This window comes from Miniopterus schreibersii (genome assembly GCF_964146895.1).
Source record: "Miniopterus schreibersii genome assembly, chromosome: 19".
In the NCBI taxonomy this organism is placed as follows: Eukaryota; Metazoa; Chordata; class Mammalia; order Chiroptera; family Miniopteridae; genus Miniopterus; species Miniopterus schreibersii.
This window is the reverse complement of record NC_138119.1, coordinates 22,305,510-22,327,794: the sequence shown is the minus strand read 5'-3', so window position 1 is coordinate 22,327,794 and position 22,285 is coordinate 22,305,510. Positions and strand designations below refer to the sequence as shown.

The following is a 22,285-nucleotide window of genomic DNA, read 5'->3' as shown; positions in this document are numbered from 1 at the left end:
GGTTTCTCAATCTTGTGTCATTATTATTTTAGGAAAACATTTGCCACAAAAGTTTCTAACAGATCATAGTAAACATCTTGTCCCAATAGATTATTTCCAACCTCAAAGAACACACAGATTGCTTAGCTGAACAGAAGGCCATATTAATCTGAGGTCTTTCTAGGTCAAGGGTTCTCCTTTTTTTAACAGCCTGTGGACCACTATGACAGGATCCAAATCCCATCATAAAGTGAACTCCGTGAGGATGAAGAAGACTGGCACTGAGCTGGACAAGAAACCAAGGAAGCAGATTCTGTTTCCTATGAGCGGATGAACTTCGATAATCTAAATCCCTTCACTATAAAACAACTAGATAAGAAACATTAAAAAATCTTTTTAAAGTTGGGCATGCAAGACAGTAAGGAAAATCCCTACAGGCAGGAAAGAAAAAGGGAACTGAAAACCAGAGCATGTGAGCTAATTCTGCAGCTGCTCTGGATGGGGAATGGGAGGCGCCAATCTTGGCAAACTAGGGGCATGGATTTTAACACATACACAGGTCCCAAAGATGAGGGGCTGTTTATGTAAGGTTGGGAGTTCCAACTGAGACCCCTTACATACAGCCAGGACCCTCGAAGGGTTGTACCTTAGTAAAAAGATGGGCTAAAAAAATATCTTCTTGTTGGCACAGGGAAAAAACAGGGCAGCTTCTCTGTCTTTGCCTGAGCTCAAGTGAAAGGAAAGCATCTGTCCAGCAGTCATGTGGGATCTCAGCCAGCGCCTCACTCAGATTTGCTACCCAAGCAGTCTAGGAACTCTCAGGCCAGTAATACTGCTGAAGAAACTAGAATTTAAAAAAATATATATATTTCTGGAGAAATATGCCTTCAACCCAGGCAGCAGAGAATTCCCTGATAAAAATGAGCTCACAGTACAAAATTATAAAATACACACAAGAAAGCATCCTACCCAAAGAGTCAACAGGCATAACACACAGCAGGTTTAGACTCCTGAGGATTTCAGATACAAGAACTGTCATAAAGAAACTAATAATTTATTCATTCATCTGACAAATATTTGAGTTTCTACCATGGGCCAACACATAAAATAAGTATGTTTAAAAATATTAAAGATATAAGAAAAGAAATTGAAAGCAGGAGTTAAGAGCAAGATATTCTGGCAAAAGAATAGAAAGAAAATTTGAAAAAAAGGCACTTGTATGATGAGAAATGTAGTGATTTAAATTAAAAACTCAGTGCAGAGATTAAATAAGTGTTGTCAGATCTGAAGGAAAGCCTCAGAAATCAGTACCAAAATATAAAGACATGGAAAATAACACAGATGAAAAGACACCAAGAATGGGATGAGAAACGCCTGCGTGTGTGTAAGAGAGTCCCAGCAGAAGCCAACCGAGAGCATGGAAGAGGGACTGTAGCTGAAGGGATGGTGGCCGAGAAGACTGCAGAACCAACAAACCACATGAATCCTCAGATCCAGGAACCACACCTTGAATGGGACAAATAAGATCAAATCCCCACTTAAACTGCATATCGGTACCTGAGAGACAAGAAATTCTTAAAAGCAACAGGGTGGGGGGTGGGGGCACAACACAAAGGAACAGTAATTAAACAGATACCAGACATCTCAAAGCAACAACAGAAGTCAGAAGACATGGAATAATATCTTCAAAGTGCTGAGTGAAAGAGTCATTCTTGAATTCTATACCCATCTAACAGTTCCAAGAGTGAGGGCAAAATACTTGTGCAGACAAGACCGAGACGGTTTACCGTTAACAGGCAACACAGAGAGGAAAGGAGTCTGTCAAAAGGGGGCACGGAGCACGCTGCAGGGAGGAACCGCATGTGCCCGCGCAAGCACTGACTGTACAAAAGAACAATAATAGAAACGACGAGAGTGAGCTTGGTTTTGTATCAAATATTTTAGGAATTATAAGTTCAAATTCTAAGACCTGAAGCATATCTTTTTTCTGACTCATTTCTATTTTCCATGTTGCCCTATTTTCCAAGTTGCTTCCCCGATTGGACCTGCAAGCACTACTGGCTCAGGGGGACTGTGCTGAATACCCTACCTCTCCCCAGCTCTGACGGGACCCCCTGCAACCCCAGGACCCCTGAGGGACACTCACAGGCTGAGCCTCTTCACCATGCTCTTCCGAGGCTTGGGCGAGGTGGCACTGGCGTCAGGAGCCGCTTCGATCTCACAGGAGAGGGCGTAGCTGGGGAAGAGAAGGGAGTGCGCGAGGTCAGAGCCCAACCGAAGAACAGGTTTAGAGTCAAGTGATCCGCTGGTTTTATTTTAAAGGAAGGTTCTGACGACTCAGAATAAAGCTATACACTATGTTGTCCTATCACACGTCAGAGGGCACTGACTCAATGACCAGATCTTACAAATTGACACCTGTGCCTCCTCCCTACACCCCACCTCCATCCCCCCGCCTACAGACTGAGGCCAGGTAGTTCCGAAGGCCTCGAATACGTGGATTTGTGCTTTGCGGAAGCATCAAAGGCTGATTCCATTCTGTCCCCTGATCATTCCCATCCCACTGTGTGAGTGTGTGTGTGTGTGTGTGTGTGTGTGTGTGTATGCACGTACTGAACTTATTTACCAAATGCTAACACTTCATGACTATCTTCCGTTTCCCCCCATCCGTGGCTAAATGAACTGTTCCTGCCCGGAGGCCCAGCAGCACTTTATTTCAATTCTTCATGAGTCATCTGCCCTCCCTGATTGAAAGCTGTACCAATTAACACCAGTGACAAACACGGTGACAGTGGTGGTGGTGGTGGTGGTGATGTGAGCACTTTAGCAATGTTTTTCCCAAATATGATTTCACTTAATCCTCACAAACGTCTTATAGAAGAGCATCTTGAAGATCAGGAAGAGTAAAGGACTTGTTCAAGGTTGCAGAGATGATAAATGGTAGAGCGAGAATCTGAAAGCACATATTCTGATGTCATCAGTTCAGCTTTTCCTGCTACGCCATCACCCTTTGAAAACCGAGGCTCTAGAACCCAGGAGCTGCTCACTAGACAGCTGGTGAGTCACCGGCCACGTGAGGAACTGGGCGCAGCAGCCCCGCCTCGGTGGGCAACGAGGCCGCCTACCTCTCCTCCTCTGTCAGGAGCTGCTGCCTCTGGAACCACTGGAGGAACTTCTGGTCTGGGGTCATGCAGTAGCTGTTGCAGGCAGACTGTAAGAGCTTTATTTGGGCAATCACTTCAAATTCCTAACGCAGGCAGAACACCAAAAAGAAAGAGTAATGAGGCCAACCAAATACACATCTCTTCAACATGCAAAAATGCCACGCGCGGCTCAACAATGAAGAAAATCATCTAGGGGGACTCTGTCCGAAGCACTGCCTTCCTCAGAAACAAGAGAGCTGAATAACTCTTTAAAATTCTAACTCAGGATCTCTCAAGTCCCATATGCTTTAACGGTCAATCCTCTATTCCCCTTGATAAAGCAACTTGCCTGACTAAGACAAGCTACAAAGCAACCCAAGCTAGTTACTATCTACAGGCAGACGGACTTCCTTTGTTCCTTTCTATTATAATTCTAAGGATAAAGAAGTTATTTTTTTTAATTTAATACTTCTGAAATATAGTTAAATGTTCTATTTCTATAGTCTAAAAAGTAAACACAAAAATTTAAGTCTGGAGGCTCCCAAGTTCCTCACCCCCATCTTCTTCAACCCTTACCCCTCAACAAATAAGTTTTGGTATTTGTTGCCTCAGTTCAGTGCCTCATAAACTTGAATGTTTAGACTTCCCAAATCCTTGGATTTTTACTACTCCAGTAAATCATTTAACTAAGTCTTTTAAAGCTCACAAGAGAAGCCAGTATATAATTATGTCCAAAATTATTTATACTTCTTTAGCTCTATCAATAAAGATCTTTATTTTTAAGTCAGCAATGGGTATAAGCTTTAGGCTTAGGTATTATACTCAAAGTTTCCAAGAGTCCCACATGCTAGTCTTAAAAGGAAAGAGACTGCCATCCACGATTATGCTGAAGTTAAAGGACAAAGGTGGGTAACTGTGGCAGCAACAACAGTTTGTTCTATCCTTACAGGACATGACAGAAGTAACCCGGCAACTGACAGAGTCCACGGTGTCAGTTCCCCATCCAATGACCTCCATCCTTGGTCTCAGTATCCTCAACCAACATTTATCATCGGGCTACAGAAGAAAGTATACTCCACCCAGGACAGAAGCCTCACATCTGTCTAGGTTAGTATCTCGTTACCAGTGAACTCAGCCTGCTTAGCTCCTGAAGTTCTGGTTTTAACTTCAAGGTCATTTCCTCCTGGAAGTTTCTCTGACCCCCTGAGTTGGGGACAGATGCCCTTCCTACATGCTCCTGTAATACGCACTACTTCTGCTCACAAGCCCTTACTCAGGTTTCGCTGCAATTGCCTATTTATGTGTCTACCTTCCTCCTGGATTGTGAACTTTATGAGGACAGGGAGCTCTGTCTTTTCCTTTCCTGCTGTAATACCCAAACCTATCACAGTGCCCGACCCATGTTAGGTATGCCATCCATATTTGTGGAATAAAAGAATGAATGAATAACTAAAGAGCAGTAAGAGTACTCTGGGGTGAAGTTGTTATTTTTACCACTGGGTTGCCTTTGAATCTTTTAAATATCTATTTAACTACACCACGTCAACACTAAAGCCATAGCAAATTTTCAGAGCTCTCTGCTTTATTTTTTTTAGTGCAATGCAGAACTAACTATTCTATTGTGCATACACACACAAAAAAATTCAAATTTATGCTGAAGACCCTTTCCTACACTGAGAGGGAAGAAAAAAAAATAATTATCCACATACAACAACAAAGACCCTCTCCTTTCCTCTCGCAGGCCCATAAGTTAACCAACTTTATTTCCTCTTCTATGTCACTTACTCTTAAGAAACCCCTTCTCCTTAATAGGGTGAACCTATTATTACTGGAGCTAATTGTAAAGGAGAGGAAGAGGGTAAGGAAAGGAAGGTGGGCTCTGGAGTGGCTGGTAGGATTTGAGCCCTGGCTCTGCCACCAGGTGACCCTTGCCAAGTGACTTCATCTCCCTCAGTCCCAGCTTCCTCACAGGGCTCTTGGGGGATAATGTATAGAAACATGCCCAGCATAGTAGTATACGACGAATGTTCAATAAATGCTAATTCATTTGTTTCTGCCTCTATAAAAAATTTAAGTCCCCACTTCTTTCATTTTTTTTCATGCCCAGATAAAGTCAGATGGACAACCACAGCCAAGAGCTCTACTTACCCGTCTCCTTTTCTCAAAGTTGATCAGCCCACCCTGAAAGAAATTAAAAAAAAAAAAAAAAAGAGTGACAAACCGAACTACTGTGAACCACAGCCAAGCCCTATGTTGTTCTAGATCTTATTAAAACCAATAGAAGGTTTTAATTAAGGTTAAACTAAAGTCATAAATGTTAATGACACTATAATTATGGCTACTCTGGAGGAAGAGAAGCATTGTTTGCTTCAAGAAAAACATTCTTTTAACTATGATAGGACAGGGCAGGCAAACAGCCTTTCTCTTAAAATGTCTCAAACAACTAAAATTGTAACGATCAAGGAGTTACAATTCAGAACCCAAATGCATTTTGCAGAACCAGGAAGAGCAAGAGCTTGAGTAAATGTTCCATTACACTTTTTTTTTTTTTTTTTTACCAAAGCAACAAAAACAGATGGTTCTTGACTCATAGTAGGAACCAAATTGTCAATGGTTTATCAAAAGGGAAGTCTCTCCTACACAGCATCATGAAAAGTTGAGTTTCAATTCTTCATCCCCCCGGCTCCTCCTCTTCTCAGTGGGGTGGATTTAACTTCTAAATCATTGGTCACTCCAAAAAATTCCCCAACACTGGGGAGTGTTTCCTGAGATAAGCTGAGGCAGAGGAGGTAAAGAGACACAGAGCTCAGGAAAGGCGACATGAACGAGCATGTCCACAGCATTTATGGTGCACTCGGAGGCAAGTGTATGGAACATTACTGCTATTCCTTCCAATCATAAGGCTGATTACATGTGATAACCATGGAGGTGAGATGAACTTAAATACATACAACCAATCCTTAAATCTCATTTCAAATATCAATTTATTCTCCACTGAATATTTTACTACTGTTACTAACAAGTAGCTTGTTTGATTGGGTTCACCTCCTTTCCCATTGAGAGAGAGAAAGAGAGTGCGCGTGCCCGAGTGCTGGGGCCTCAGAGCAGATAATAATATGAAAAAAAAGTGGAATACTTAAAAATTCACACACTTGGCTCCCTACCCCATCAGATACAGTGGAATGTTGGGGCATATTATCACCTCCCAAAACCCAACTCAACGTCAAGGTCTTGCTCAAGCCCGTTCCTTCATAAGGTCTTGCCATCTCTTCCCTCACATGGAACTGATTATGACCTCCCCTCTTCTCTCGGCATTTGTTTGAATTCTTACTATTTCTATCAACCACTGCCTCCTTTGATATCTGCCTCTCATGGGTCTGTGGGCCACTTCTGGTGTTATCCCTCTTTGTACTCCTCACAGCATCTAGCAAAGAGCCGCGGACACAATGGGCCCTCAATAGATACTAGTAAAAGTGACTTTCTCTCTTGAGTGTCCAATGAGAAGGCTGCAGGTGCAATTTCGCCACCTGCACAGAACTCACCTCGATGTAGTCCTGAAGAGCGGTGTCAAGCATGGTCAGGTCAGTCAGGAAGGTGCCCAGGTAGGGCACAGTGCCCTGCATCACCCCCTGAAGAGCAAGCATAGCAAAACTGTCTCAGTTGTTACTGACAAGTCTAAGGGTTTCAATAACCTCCACACTGGAGGGAATGGACCTGTTGTGGGCTAGGTTTAGCAATGGGCCCATTAGCAGATGGAAGCAGCAATGATTGAATGCACAGGCAAGCCTTGAAGAGATTAATTAAGGACCATTCAAGGCCAAATTTGGGGCCACTGATGCTACCTGCATGAATGAAATTTTGAAAATTCCTACACAAAGAGAAGAACTCCGTCATCTACTAACTGACTTTCAAAGTTTTGAAAACCAAGCCTCAAAGCCAGGAGACCAGACAAGAATGTTCAAGACTGTTCACAGGGGACTTATGTTTTGCTCAGGCTTAGGTCAGAGACGTGTCTTCTCTTTCGGAGCGAGTGGACACTCAAGTGGTCTGAAATGGGCCTGGAAAGGGATGGCCCTGCCATTGGGGCGGGAGAGGGTCACTGCACACTGAAGAAGAGTGTGCACCTTCCTCTATGAGGTGCCACTGTTACTTCCAAAGCATGGAGGAGGGAGACGGAGAAACAGTAACTGTAAAGAGGAAAACCTGGCAAACTCTACCTGAATCTGAATCAAGGGATGAAGGGTGATATCACAAGTGACTCTGATGTCAGCTGATGTCATTTGCTCCCTGATAGGATGTGATGAGAATGGCGCTTCACCCCTGTGATAGTCTTCCCCCAAACCCACAACTCCAGTCTAATCGCTAGGAAACAACAGACTCTCTCTGATTGTGGGGCATTCTAAGGATACCCCACAATGTCCCTTCAGACTGTCAAGGTCACGAAAAACAAGGAAAGTCTGAGAAACCATCGCAGGCCAGAGGAGCCTGGGAGATATGACAACGGAATGAGGGTGGTTCGCGGGTTGGATCCCGGGACAGAAAGAGGACACTGATGGAAAAGTGCTGAGATGCACCTAAGGTCTGCACCTGAGGCAACGGTGGCATGCCAGTGTCCACGTGTCAGTGCTGACAGGCGTGCCAAGGTCACAGAAGATGTCCACCAGGGGGAAGCTGAGTGAGGGTTCACAGAAACTCATGGGCTACCAGGAACGTATATGTAAATTCTAAAATAAAAAAATTGGCCCTTGGAAACTGAGGTAGAAATACTTCAATCTCAAGTATATACTATATTAATTTCACCAAAGTTCCTTTAAAATCATCTCTGTTCTCCATAAGGCCACCAAGGCACTAACGATGATGAAAAGAATTAAAAGGTACTTCCATGGACACTTTATCCGAAACTCCACTGAGGCACTTACGGAAAAGCTGGCAAAAAGACAAAAGCCAAAACCAGTCTCAGCAGGGCAAGGCCAGGCTGCGGGGCGTGAGGCTGGCTGCTCCCTCGGCCGGCGCTGCCTGAGGGTCACGCCAAGGAGGACTGTGTCCTTCAGGCCCTCACTGTCAGCTGCGGCTCGTCCTTCCCCATTACGCACACAAGGTCTGGTCCCGGACCAAAATAATCTTCTTTCTTTAACAGCTATTTTTAACTTGTCTTTGAACTAAAAAGTTGGAAATATTGTGAATTTTTATAGGCTTTACGTTACAGAAGAGCCCTGTCATTCAAGAGCGTTCCTGACTTACATCCAACTTCCCAAAGGAGAAAATCTGCCCTAAGCAGCATGAGAATATTAGAATTTGTCAGTCCCTGGTCTCCCCTCTCTGCTTTTCCCTTTTCTATGCTCAAAGTTAGCAGAGCTTTTTAAATAAAGCTAAAGATGGTAAGAACCATCCTTCAGTCTTAAGGAGGGAGGTCTGACACTCCTTTGCGTACTGAAAAACCAGAAAGATTTGGTTGGCCTGGGGTTAGTAAGGAGAGCTGGGAAATGACAAGGGTGGGAACAAACGAGGTCAAGTGCACAGATCAAGTCCTCCCAGGAGCAGACACTCTCTCTCCTCAGCACCCAGGTCCTGGGCCACCATGTGTGCAAAGCTGACTACCACAGCCATTCCCATCGGGGAACAGAAGCCCAGGAGGTCTCAAGGCCAAGGCAGCAGCAGCTTCTAAGTGCAGGGGGGATGGAGGAAGACAGCAGGAGGGATGGAAGTCTACCTGCTGCAGATGGTTCCTTCCAGAAAAAAAGTGCTCCAGAGAACACCATGATTTACGCCTCTCAGTGTTTACTTCCTACTGGCCCAATGGGAGTAATAACACCTTTCTTACAGACTCCCCAGGGTTACTGAGAACAAACGAGGCAAGAAGTGGGAGAACTTTCAGGAACACATGGACACCCGGCAGACCGAAGGGGCCCGTGTCATGCGGGAACCCAGCTACCCACACCAGGCGGCTCTCCTGTGGGCCTCAGAGGACAAGGGCTGTGCGTACCATGTCCTTCTGCAGCTGAAGCCGCCTCTGAGTCCGCTTCTGGTTTTCTTTTACACAGCTGTCCAGGTTTGCAAATTTTGAGGTTCCTTCCTGAAAGAGAAGCACACACACAGAGTGATGGAGGAGGTCACTAAAAAGACATGAAGTGGCACCTAGTGGCTGGCACGGACCCTCCGCACAAGGGTCTGGGTGCCGGGCAAACTGGAGAGGCCTGCAGCAGGCTCTGGGCTGAATTATGCAAATCCACCACTGGCTGGTCGCAAGTGGTCTATTTGTAATAAAACCCGGTGGCCTTGGATTATCCTGTTTCCCCGCTACATTGTAAGAGGCCTGGTTTGGGTGTAAAATCAATTGTCACTATAAGGCAGGCAATTCCCAGAAGTGGAGACAATTTTTACCCATCCCACATTTCACTCTGAGTAATCACAAGTCCTGGAAATGTCCTCTGGACGTTTTGTGATTTCTCGATTTTGGCCTGAAAACCATGTGGCAGCATTCTGTGAAAGAAAAGGGACTATTTCTGTGCTATTTCTTAGCCAAGTGAAACTGCTGTCCCGGAAGCTCTCTGAGGAAGTCCGGCACCGTGGCACAGCACGAATCTGTGACAGCCAGGCCTTCACACCTCTTCCCCCTTTGCTCCCCAACCTGTCCCCGCGAGCTGCCTCTCAGGTTCCGAGTCACAGACCCTCCCTCCCTCCCTCCGGGCGCCTGAGGACAGATGGCTGTGCCTGCCCTCCCCCGCCTGCTGTAACAACAAACTCTTTCAAACTCTTCTACGTAATGACTAATCTTGAGTTTGCTGACCGAACATAAAGTGTTTTCCGTTTTGTGGTTTCAGTCTTGTTAAGTTCTCATTTTCCAGGAACCTTATGAATGGAGGCGAATTGCACAATTCGGTAGCGAGTAACCTCACTCGTTTCCCTGGGTCAGTTTCCCTGGGTTTGCTGCATTTCCCCAGCAGGGACCTCACTGCTGGGCGGCTGGAAGGGTTCTCGGGGGCAGGGAGGCGCCGATTATCTTCCTCACTCACCAGCCTTAGCCCAGGCCCAGGTACACCGCTGGGGACACAACCCACAGTGACTCACTGTCCATTCTAATCTCCCTGTGATCATTGGGCGCACTATCATTTAATAATCTCCTACTTAGAGTTTTTCCTGGGGATGAATGAAGGTGGCCTAACATGTGCCACTTCCCGTGCTGGGAGGCTGGGAGGCTGGGAGGCTGGGAGGCTGGGAGACTGGGAGACTGGGAGGCTGGGAGGCTGGGAGGCTGGGAGACTGGGAGGCTGGGAGGCTGGGAGGCTGGGAGGCTGGGAGACTGGGAGGCTGGGAGGCTGGGAGGCTGGGAGTCCTCCCAAATTCTTGAGCATTTTCTTGGAGTGCGAAACCAATTCTGTGTGACTTTACTAAGAGTGGCCATCTCTCCTGGTGTGTAGGTCTTTCTGGCTCCCTTCCACTTTCTTAATCATTGGCAGAGGAATAATGGATGGAAATTATTGCAGATACATTTAAAGCTCTTACGAAGGATTTTGGAAAAGTTAAAAGGCCCTTGGGAATCACAGAATAACAGGAGAGAGGGACCATGAAAGAGCACTTAGGACAACCTCCTCACTGGTGGAGAGACAAGGACCTGAGACGGGAGCTAGAAGTCACGCTGATTTCCTGACTTCATGAGAAGAGTCCCACCCTGGCTGGAGAGCTGACTAGTGCAGTTCTTCCAGACGAGGTATCCCCTGAAAACTCCATGATTTGCACAGCCCACAGTTTCAGTTTCTTTCTCCCTCAGCCCTAAATCCTCTGCTCTGCATCGTCTCACACCAGTCCCTCAATACTTCTCGAAGCTTTTGACAGGTTTTGTGATTGCACCACTCCGGTTCTTTCCTCCCGCCTCTTTGCTGCTGTGCTCACACTTTCTCAGCGATTCTTCTTTCTGCCGAAGCCGTCTTCTTGTTTTTCACTATACTCACACCTTGGCAAATACTATCCAGTCCCAAGACCTTAATCATCACCTATGTTTGGATGGATTCCAAATCTCTCCCTCCATAAACTTCCCACCACCTCCCACTCTCATCTCTCCCTCTCTCTAGTGCAAATTTCTCACCTGAGTCTCACCTCCTCTCTCCACCTTTAGCAGAGTTCAGCTGCCCTCATCCATCTATTCCTCGGTCAGAGGGGCCTCTTCTACTAGGGTGCTACACAGGCATGGGACCCTTCTCAATAAATGTAGATTAAATTATAGCTTGAAAGCCCATGGCAATTATTTGAGTAGGTCTTCATAGTCCTAACAATCTCCTGCTCCAACTCTGATGCTGTGTGTTTTGGGGCTTCACTGACAATACATCTGTACCAGTGCCAAATTCTTGAGCCTTCCTAGAAATTCTATCAATTCAACCAGGAAGAATTCTCAGTAAGAGTCCCAAGAACCATAGAGATTGGTGATGTTCTGCTTCCCTGTTGTTGTAAAATTTATGGATTCTATCATTTACCTGCTTAGAATTACCTAAGTTCTAGAAATCATAAATTATCTTGAACCATAACAGGTTCAAGATAATTTTTGAGGAAAATAAAAACATTTTCCCAACAAAAGAAAAACCATAGATTCTTGCTAATTATTATTATAGCCATAATATTATAGAGTTGGCACATTACATCTACCCAGAAGTAGAAGAGAAGAGAGGCCATTTAAGGCTAAGATTACGCAACCACAAATCAGTCTAAGTCCAGGTTGTTCTTTTGAGAAACTAAATACCTTGAATTCATTTTTCACAACTGTGCTGAGGATTAAACCCAGAATTATATATTTCATATTAAAGAATGGTCAACAAAGATGACTAGTAAGAGACCTACGTGTACATATGCACTGGCCCAAACATTCCACTATCATTAATGACAATGCACAGACTACACGAATTCATAGCCAAGTTTTTCATTTAACTGAGAGCACTACGTAAACTTCTACTGCTAAGAAAGGTTTATGAGACCTTTAATGTCTAGATATAGCTTTGCTTCTAAGGTTTCAGCCAGAAGCCTGTCACCAGGCAATGAGCTGCACACTATTCAATTTATCTCCTCTGAAAGATGACTCAGAGCTATTGCGCCTTGAATGTGTGGCTCCAGCTAGTCTAGCTTCCTATTACTGACAGGGAGACCATGAAGCCATCTCCTTCCAGCCAGATGAGTTTCCATTTCAAGTCTGCAAACCCAGGGGGATGTAAAGCGGGGAGTAGTGATGTGATCTCAGCGGTCCTTGTTTAGTGCGCAGTTAAGCAGGTAGGCCAAATCCAACGTCAGAAGTCAGCATAAACTGCCCTGCTCATACCATCTTCCCCAAGAAGGGCTAATAGTGGGCAAGTTGTCAAAGCCATGTGAATTATAAGCCCCATCAATCCATGCAGTCAAACAGTTTCTGAACACCTGCTACATGCCAGGCACTGTGTTAGGCATTAGGGATCTAACACGAACGAGATAAGCCCGGTCCCTGCCTGAAAGAGGCTTGAGGGCCAGTAGGGAGATGGGTGCAGTACACAGGCAATTCCAATGGAGCACAGGAGGAGTGCTAGGTCAGAGGAAGATGGACTTCCTCTGGAGCACATGCAGGCAACCGAATCAGACCTGAGGGTGTCCAGGAAGGCTTCCAGAAGAAGGAGACTCTACAGAGAAACATGAAGGAGGAGTAGGACTTAGAAGGACGACAGTCAGGAAAACCCTAACAGAGGCCCTTAGACTTAGAGGAAGGACTAATCTAACCATTGACCACTGGATGCCTTTTCTTAGTCACCCCAGCCCCACTTGACTTTCACTCCTATTCCAAGTGTCTGCCCTGAGGTCCCATGTGTAGCCTACACTTCATTCATGTTCATTTGTCACGCATACTTTGGTTTCATATGTATAGAGCTTGTCAAATACTAAAAATAACTTACATTTGCATAGTGCTTTCAAATATTTTATCTTAGTCAATCTTTAAAACCCTTCCACGAGGTCAGTGGACTAAATGCTATTATTGTCTCCAGTTTCCAGAAAAGGGACTGAGGACAAGGACCCTGTCCTCCAATCGCCCAGCTCAGGGCTTCCCCCTACAGTGGCACATCTCCTATGATTTTGGAATTGTCCACTTCTCTCCCTCCCCCATGAGGCTGTAATCTCCTTAAGACCAGAGCCTGCCTTCAATGCGGTTGACTACATAGTGAATGCTCAATATCTGCTGAATTACTGGTTTTGCTTCCCTAGGAAGCTGTCCCTGATCTGCCCTGTCCCCTACTCCCAAGGGGGTCAGAAGAAACAGTTTTCTGCCTAAGTGATGAAAGCACAGGTTTTAGAGTCCAACCAGGCTGTATCACACATTCTAGCTCCACCACCTTCCAGGTGTGTGACTTAGGGCATGTTACCTACCTGAGTCTTGACTACCTGCAAAATGAGAATATTAACTAAGATCTACTTTATAGAAAGGCCACGAGGACAGTGTCTGCTCTATGTTCACCTCTGATGAATGTTCACAAACGGTCATTTGTACCATTGACTCAGTCTCACTTAGTGTCTTTATCCACCAACCAGAAGATGAACTCTTGAAAACGGGATCTGCGTTAGCCACCTTCATATTCCGTGAGACTGGGCCAATGCTTACAAGTGTTAGGTCGGCAACAAACGCCTGGAGCAATGAGACAAAGCAGCTATACCTTTACCCTGCCTGAGGTTCAGAAGTCGGCACTCCTTTGGCATTCAATAAATACTGCTGACTGACAGATTGTGCAACTTAGTCCAAATAAAGGATGTGGAATTGCTGGCGCGGCCTCTGTCACTCTAGGAGATGTTTTGCTGAGAAGAAATATCCCGGGGCCTCTTACCCACCTAACTGCCAGTACTTGGTATTTGCGGAGCCACTTGTTAAAGAGAGACACACATGAGCACAAGTTTCACAATCTGGTTGCATAACAGTGAAGCCAAGGAGCCGGACTTTGAATTTTCTCAGCCCCAAGCTTCTTAGATTAGGCATTAAAATAACAAAAAGTCTGCTTCTAGTTGCTTGCAGCTTTCTCACGGGACTGCAGGAATTTAAGGAGCCCCCCACAAGCCACGGTTCCCCTGAATGGATCCCAGAGCTGTCAAGGGTGCTGCCCACGCCCATACCCAGAGCCTCACCTTCATCAGTAGTTCCCGGCTGGTCAAATGGTTATTATGGTCCGAGAAGATGTCTGAAAGCTCTTCAAACATCAGCATTCGCTCTCTGGAAGAGGGATTAAGAAAATATTAACAAATGAAGTTAGGAAAACCTACGCCTTCGGCCCAGCTGCCCTCAGCACCTATGGCTATGGAGGGATCATCCTGATCTCAGGATCCGTGAGTGATGTGAGCAGATGAAACCAAGGACTTTTTCATGCAGGGTGGCTTTTTTTTTTTTAAGTAGATATGATCACCTGTGTGAAGAGAGGAATATTTTCTAACCATGTTTTTTATAATCATAAAAACAGATTGTTAAATTGGGGAACTAAGTTGTTCAATTGGGACAAGTTCTCTTCAGCAAATTTTTAAAAACTCTATCTTGCCCGGCCGGGCGTGGCTCAGCGGTTGAGCGTCGACCTGGGATCCAGGCGATCGGGGTTCGATTCCCGGTCAGGGCACATGCCCAGGTTGCGGGCTCGATCAATGACTTTCTCATCATTGGTGTTTCTATCTCTCTCTCTCCCTCTCCTTTCCTCTCTGAAATCAATAAAGATATATTTTTTAAAAAAATCTATCTTGGCAACACACATAGCCCAATGGACCTGAGAAATCATCTTTGCCAGACCCCTCGTTTTAGAGATGGAGATGCCAGGGTCAGGGGTTTGCCCAGGTTTCCACTAATAACTGCTGAGCATTGCAGGTACGGAATCCAAATTTCCTGAATCATGGGCTAGTGTTCCTACTCTCAGAGGCAGAGTAGATGGCGGAATCAGGATGGACTCAGGAGTCAGAGGAGGTGGGTTCAACTCCCAACTCCACCATTCAATCGCCAAGTGACTTTGGACAAGATGCTTATCTTTCCTGAGCTTCAATTTTCTTATCTGCCCAAAGGAAATACCAACAGTCTTCTGCAGGACTGCTGTGAAGTGAGCAGAAGCACATGTGTAAAGAGCCTACTCTGTCCTTGTGCCTTTCTAGTTCACTACATTTCCATGGGCATCATGCTTTTCTCTACACACCCCTCCAGGGTTGCTGAGTGGATAATTCTGAAGGCCAAGAATGAACAGGGGCAGTATCATTCATACCATATAAAGCATTTTCATTATCATGAGAAAGCCATTATTAGGAACTTACTTGTTTCACAACAAGGGTAATATTGCTCTCATAATTAAGCAAACCATGAAAGCTATTTATATTTTGGAAAAATAATTAAGAAATTGATTATGTGTTGGGCTAAATAAAGAGAAATAAATAGATATCTTCTCTGTCTACCAAAAGTTATTAGCATAAAGGGTTACAGAGAAAATGATAACCAAGTAAGCTACCTTACCCCTGTCCCTTGAATTTAGCAGTGGGAAATATGTAAGGCTGACATGGAAGGGTCTTCTCTGAGGAACTGTGACACTCCTGTGGCATCCCTGCTAAAACATGAACCAACCACCCAACTGAGAAACCAAAAGACCCCCATGTTGTACAAAATGCACCTCTGAGGTTTATTTTGTGGGTGTTGTTTTCTTTAATAGTTAAAAAAGCCAGCTGGAAGAATGGACTTTCTCACATGGTAACCAAGGAGATTAAGATACAAGTCCACTAATTTTTTTACTTGTGTTTTAGCCTCAGATTGGTTGGCTAAGTGGCTTTTCATAGTGGTCTATGTATCAACCACCAAAGAAAGGTAGGATTACCCTGGACTGCAATCAGACCAGGCTGCATTGTAGCACCTGACCATCCCTCTGCTTTGATACCACAGTTGGGGAGCAGTGATAAGGAGAAGGAGCTGGAGCTGGGGTGCTGAGGATGAGAATTCTGTACACATCCAATTTTCCCATCTGTTCCCCATGACCTATTATCTAATAATTTTATAGCACCCATATCTTTCATAACATTTATGTGCAAAGGAAAATCAATTAGCTAATGTCTCTTTCCCACAGAGTCACCTTGATTATTCAAACTAATGAAGAGAAGAAAGAACTGGAGCGCTGAGAGGCCATTAAGAAAATTGCTTTGGACTTTGAAAAGTCCGTCTGCCAGTGTTTCTGCTGATAGATAACACATCATAAACAGAGCGTGAGCCTTGGAGTCCGAGTGGCCGCGGTTTCCACAGCTCTGTAGCACCTGGCATTAAGGTCGCCCACTTCAATTGTCTTCTCTGTAGCCATCAAAGAATTATATAATAAACAATTTGACTTCTCCCAAGCAGACTCTCCTCTGATTGGGACTATGAGCTCATCAGTAACCTTGAGTACTTTGGCACTCACTTTTTAGCATAAATCTATGGTACTTGCAGGTTTGGATAGTGTCAGTTCCTTTGGGCTTAATCAGCTCTGAGTGAATTGATGAAACCCAGTACTGGACCTACTCTGAGGACCAAATCCACCAATTCCACAAGAGCGAGCCTGCCTAGGGAACCAGCTGGCCTCTCTCCTGACCAAAATCGACTACCCTGTACACAGTATAGACTCTAAACAGTTTCATATTCTTCCGATACAGCCTGACTTCTGGATTAGCTCAAACCTAGGCGGACCTGCTAAATGCAGCTGACCCAGCCAGGACCCGTCTCCCAGCGTCTAAATCTGTACCGCTAACGGGTCCACGACTGCCTTCTCTCTCACCCCTCCCTCCTTTGCAGAAGTTCTCTGGTCTACAAGTGAAGCTCTGGACATGGGGAAGACAGAGAGATCGTGAAATAACAAGGATATTAAATTGTTCATTATTCCAAAGGCTGCACCAAGAAATATGAAGAAAAACAATAGGAAGGAACAGCTAGGGGTGGTGAACACCACTAAGGCAGCTTTTCGTATGCAAAAGCGGAGACTAACTGAATGGAGTCTTGAGCAGAGAGAGCAATGTCCTCCTGTCTGCACACTTTTTCCCTCACATCTTGGAACAGCTAGGGCTTTGGATCGGGGCTGAAAAATAACCACAAATAACGGCAAATGGCTGCGACTTCATCACTCCACAACCTTATCCCTTATCCAGATGATAACACATCCTTAGAATGGTCCCTACAGCCACGCATGACTTGGCTCTGGCACACTTGGAGAATGCGAGTGATTTCGGCAGCGGCCCTGCCTCAAATTCATTAATGATGATGCGTCAAACGCACCCTGCCAGGAGCACACAGAGGCTCTCGAATACGTTTCTCTCCTTACATAATATGAGCTTTGAAGGTGAGGACCCACGCCATTCAGGCTGCAACCAACCACCCCAGCCAAAGAAAGTGGAGCAGACATTTGGGAACTTACTTTGGGACAGCGGCCCATGTCTTTTTTAACCGATAGATGGAATTGGACTGCAGTGCCGAAACGATGGCCCTCAAGGAGGAAAAATTCTTCAGGATTCTACATTCCTGTATGGAGAGTGATTAAAACATAAAAGGCATTTAAATAGCAATACTACAGCGAGCCGGCCGTTTCCTGTTTTAGAGGTGCCCCAGCTGCTCTGAATTCTTACCACTAAATAGGCAGCTGTGTAAATACTGGACATCAAAAAGTGGCTCCTTACTCCCACCCCAGTCACCGAAGCACTTTATAGGTTCTGGCACTGTTGCTTGTTTTTCTCTCCTTTAATATATTTTTTGCGTTGTTGTTACAGTTTTATAGTTTCCAGCTTTCCTAGTAAAAACACGACTGGAGGTGAGTCTGCAGAGCTACGCTAGAGAAAGCAAACTTTCTTCTGCTGAAGCACCCAGATGCCCTAAAAACACCCATGAAAGATCACTGCACCCTAACGCCCCGCAAAGGGGACGGGCGGAGCCACCTTGAGGTCAGATGGTATAGAACGTCTCATGACCGACCCCTGGCCAGAGAGGTGTATATAACTGGGCAATAAAAACTCACCACAAGTTGAACTTTGGCTTTTATGTTCTTAGGCAAGAGGGAATATTTTTATACACATTCATTTAGTTTCAAATTGGCTTGTGCCACAATCATAAACATTCAGAAACACCTTGGTACTTCAATGTTTCCAAAATAGCTGGGCCTTTTAAAATCAAATTCATTTTGGCAACGTTTGAAAACAAAATAGAAAGAGAACAGGAAACGTTCTGGATGTCATTTTGTGGGGAAGGAGAAAGGCTCCCTGATTCTGAAACTTAAGCTGCCATAGGGAGTCCACAGCCTCAGCAGCCGGTGGCCGTGGGGTCTAAGTTCTGCTGAATGAATGGCAGGGATAGCAGAACGGTCGGGGAGAGGGTCCTAGGCCTGGCTGGCATAGGGAAGGGGGCAACGCAGGGAGAGTGGACTATGCCTTATGTCAAAGGAGATGCTTCTCATACAGGCGTGTGGAAATGTTCCATCCACTGTTTACCGTTAAGGCCGCCGTGAGCACGGGTTTGGATCTGTGCAGACCATCTGGGAAGAGGCCCCGGCATGGCTGGGCATAAGTGCACACTGCTTAAAAGATCATTTCACAGAGTAATGCTAATCCCGAATATGGAGGAAAGCAGCACTCTCTAATTTGGCATGCCAAAATCTGGCTACTTAAACGGTGCCAAACAAACAAACCCTCAAACATTTTCTTTAGAGTAAATGCCAAAGTGCTTTACAAAAGTCATGCCCACTCTTTTGAAATGTCTGAATGCCTTCCCCTTATTTAAAGAGAGTGAGAGAGAGACCCAGAGAGAGATTGAGAAAGAGAGAGAGAGAGACGGGGGGGGGGGGGGAGAAAGCTCTGAACTACAGTCTGGAAAGCAAGAGCATGGTTGGTTCAACAAAGGTTCAGAATCCAAAATTATGTTCTAAAAATCAGGAAACTTGCAATAAATAAAGGAACTCAGGCACAGATATTTCATGCAAATTGTAATAAACATATGGAACACATTATTCAGAGAGAGGCTTAAGTCAAGGGTTTAAAGGAGCAGAAAAGGCATCTGGCTCCATTTCTAGAGAAGGAGGTTCCTTCCAGGAGATATGACACAAAAACAAAAATGTAGCAGCGAGGCCAGTCCAAGGAAATATAGTCATATTTGGTCAGAAATTTTCTCTGCATGTAAAATTATCAGTTTTCAAACACTCTCTCAATAGAAATTGACTGTGGTTATAATGCAAGAAAAGTAAAATCAATCTTGGCAGGAAACCAGCTGTGAGTCTCCCTATTCTAAGCTAACCCACGTGATTTCAAGGGACACAGATGCTCAATACAAGGAAACTGCTTCACCCAGAGTAAGGACCCTTGGCTGTGAAGCACATGCTATGGGGTCTGGAATATTCTTCAAATCACTCAACTCGTATTTCTTATTATCACATAAATGCACGGTCTATATTTAATTTGGACCAAAAGCCATTATTTGAGCCATACTGTTTTACGTACAAATGCTATATTCTTGCTCTAGATTTGCTAAGCAATTGAATGGGTTAAAGGTAGACAGACTATTTAGTTAGAGACACGTAGAAGACTGCAAATGATACGGTATTTATAGCAGAAAATACTCTCTTATCATTCTAAGACAGAGAAATCCCATGATCTCGATCACACTCTATCAGAACTTCTTTTTGTAGCTCCTGCTTGATGAGAAATAAGCTCAGCTCAGGAAAGGAAAAATCGACATTGCATGAGATGGTCTTTGTTTCTTACTTTTCTCATATACTAAAAAGTCTGTGGTAAAAGACCACCTAAACACTCAAAATAAGGCCAATTCTCTGGTACAGTTATGGCCCTGCTCTTCAATTTAAGACAACTAGAAAGAATGTGGAAAAAGGGAATGTGAAAATTTAAGCTTTATGTCCTATAGATAGGAGCTTAATGAAAGAAATACACATAATGGGATAAAAAGCAAAATATGTTTTTGTCGAGGGGTGACCTATATAACCCAGAACATGGGCTAATTAATATTTACATAATAACGATTTTTCAAAATTATTAATTACATAGCTTTTGCCGAGATAATTTCTTCTACCTAGGGAAAAAAATCTTACCCAATCGTTAAATACCAAAGTCCTCTCTATTATTCAAGCTAAATGCAAACAGCATCCTATCCATGAAGCCTTCCTCGATAGCCCCAGTCAGGATGGATTTCCCCTCCCTCCACCTCTGCAGCATTTCTCCCACACGGCCTCACTCCTCTTCTGACGAGGATGAGATAATTCTAGCACATTTTAGCTTCCCCGTTTGACTACAGACTCCTGTAAGACCAAATTAACTGTGTTTATCCTATCTATGTCCCCAAAATACATAACACTGTAGCTATGCACAGTCAGAAGTTCATGAAATAGTTGGTGACCAACTGACTCACTACTGTTCACCTTTTCCCAATGATGAAATAAGATAATGGTAAGTGAAGGCCACATGGGATATAAGCAGCTGATCCAAGAGACCAAACTGACACTCAGAAAAATGTCATTCAGGCCTAGGACTAGACTCTGCCCCTCCAACTTCAGATACAAGGCTCTCAGAAAAGCCCCAGATTAATGTGAAATCTGTGTGTCTCAGTCCTTTAGAAAAAAGGCAGAGGATTCTGAGAAGGTACTGGCTCTTCCAATCTGCGAAAGATAGGGTGCGCGGGTAATCACTCTGGGCTGAGGAGCCATCTGTTTGACACTGAGACTATCAGTGCATATTTACTGAACACAGGGCAGAACCCACAGTCTGTGATTACGAAGGAAAAAGCAGACCGGACGTCTCAACCTGGAGGATCAGCACTGTGGGGCTCCAGGAGAAAAAAAGCAGCAAGCGAGGAAAAACAGGGAAAGGAGGGAAAATAAATAAGCTCCCAAGTTAAGAAAGGCAGCTTTCATACTTCAGAACAACAATAACAACAACAAAACCCAGCGGGCCCTCACATAGGGTCTTTCGATTGCCTTGCAACCAAGCAGAAGGCATTTAAACACAGCGATGAAGCCTCCAATGTCTACTAAACACAAAGAACATTTTTTAAAAAGCCAATTACGTGAGCGATGTTAATCCACTTCTCGATGATTCTGGCTCTCTGCTGAGTTTTGAGCTCTCTGCCCCCCAGGATGGTGCTGACGACGCACTTGGTGAGGGTGTTAAATTGAGAGATGGTCGCGCGGATCGTAGGAGCCAAGTGCTTGTTTTCCTTTTTATCCCTTTGGGACCAAATGCAGCCCAGGCAGTGGTGGGGCACGACTTTCTTGAACAGTTGCTGGAACAAAAGAGGAATTGACTTGAAGGACGACACAGACATTTCGTGCAGCACAATGCGTCATCTGGGTCATCTGTAAATTGCTATTTTCCTCAATGGACAAATAATTCTTTTCTACTTGATTTGCCTCATGGTGTCCACTTCAATAGACGAAAGCAAATAATTAATATATGGACTGATCGGAAAAGCCTACAGGTTCTTTCTAAATCTGTTCAATTGAAGAAATGAAACACAATGACCGAAGAAAATTTAAATGCCCAAAACATTTGGACTTTTCTGTCTTGAAGGAAAAGCCAAGCAAAAATCTATGCTACTAATTTTAAAAAGGTGATTAAGATTATTTTTGACCTTTCACTCTGTAAATTACATAAATGTCTAATTGCTATGCTGTACACCTGAAACTATATTGTACGTCAACTGTAATTGAAAATTTTTAAACATTTTAAAGATTATTTTGACCTCAAATTCATATCCATGGTCTTCTCTGGGCACTCGTGACCCATGAATTGTCTATAATGCATATGAATGCTCAAAAACCACCTGGAAAGTGACCCACCAAAGTACAGTACATGCGACATTCACAGATGTCACTGCTTCACATTATTTTAAATGAGGAAGGTCAGAAGCATATAAAGGGAAAGCTATTCAATGTCACACAGCAGAGGAACAGTGAGGGTTTGAAGCCTGGCTTTCAGGTCTTTGCCTACAAGTCATAACCAATGATGTTTCCCATCTTTCTCATGCTGTCAAGAGGAACAATCACAAGTTTGTTGAACAAATCAGATTCTCATTGGTACAGCAATTCAATACACGATGTCCAGGGTTTATATATGAAGAGAGAGCACCAGGATTTACTTTACACAGGCTCTCTCTGGTGTATTTCTGGGAGTTTTGTTTGCAGGCTCACTTGATGGAAACTTGG

The 22,285-nt window shown here is 44.4% G+C and overlaps 1 protein-coding gene across 2 annotated transcripts in view; it reads right to left on the bottom strand.

Moving 5' to 3' along the window:
* The window catches only part of RGL1 (ral guanine nucleotide dissociation stimulator like 1), a 187,920-nt gene that overhangs the window by 9,473 nt on the left and 156,162 nt on the right, over positions 1-22,285 (bottom strand). For both annotated transcript variants that reach the window (XM_081122379.1, XM_081122380.1), the window contains 8 exons: positions 21,148-21,363; positions 17,507-17,610; positions 14,241-14,325; positions 9,106-9,195; positions 6,665-6,751; positions 5,271-5,303; positions 3,105-3,226; positions 2,126-2,215 (listed from right to left, as the gene is read on the bottom strand). In XM_081122379.1, coding sequence (XP_080978505.1) covers positions 2,126-2,215; positions 3,105-3,226; positions 5,271-5,303; positions 6,665-6,751; positions 9,106-9,195; positions 14,241-14,325; positions 17,507-17,610; positions 21,148-21,363 — 827 coding nt within the window. The remainder of the gene's footprint in view (positions 1-2,125; positions 2,216-3,104; positions 3,227-5,270; positions 5,304-6,664; positions 6,752-9,105; positions 9,196-14,240; positions 14,326-17,506; positions 17,611-21,147; positions 21,364-22,285) is intronic.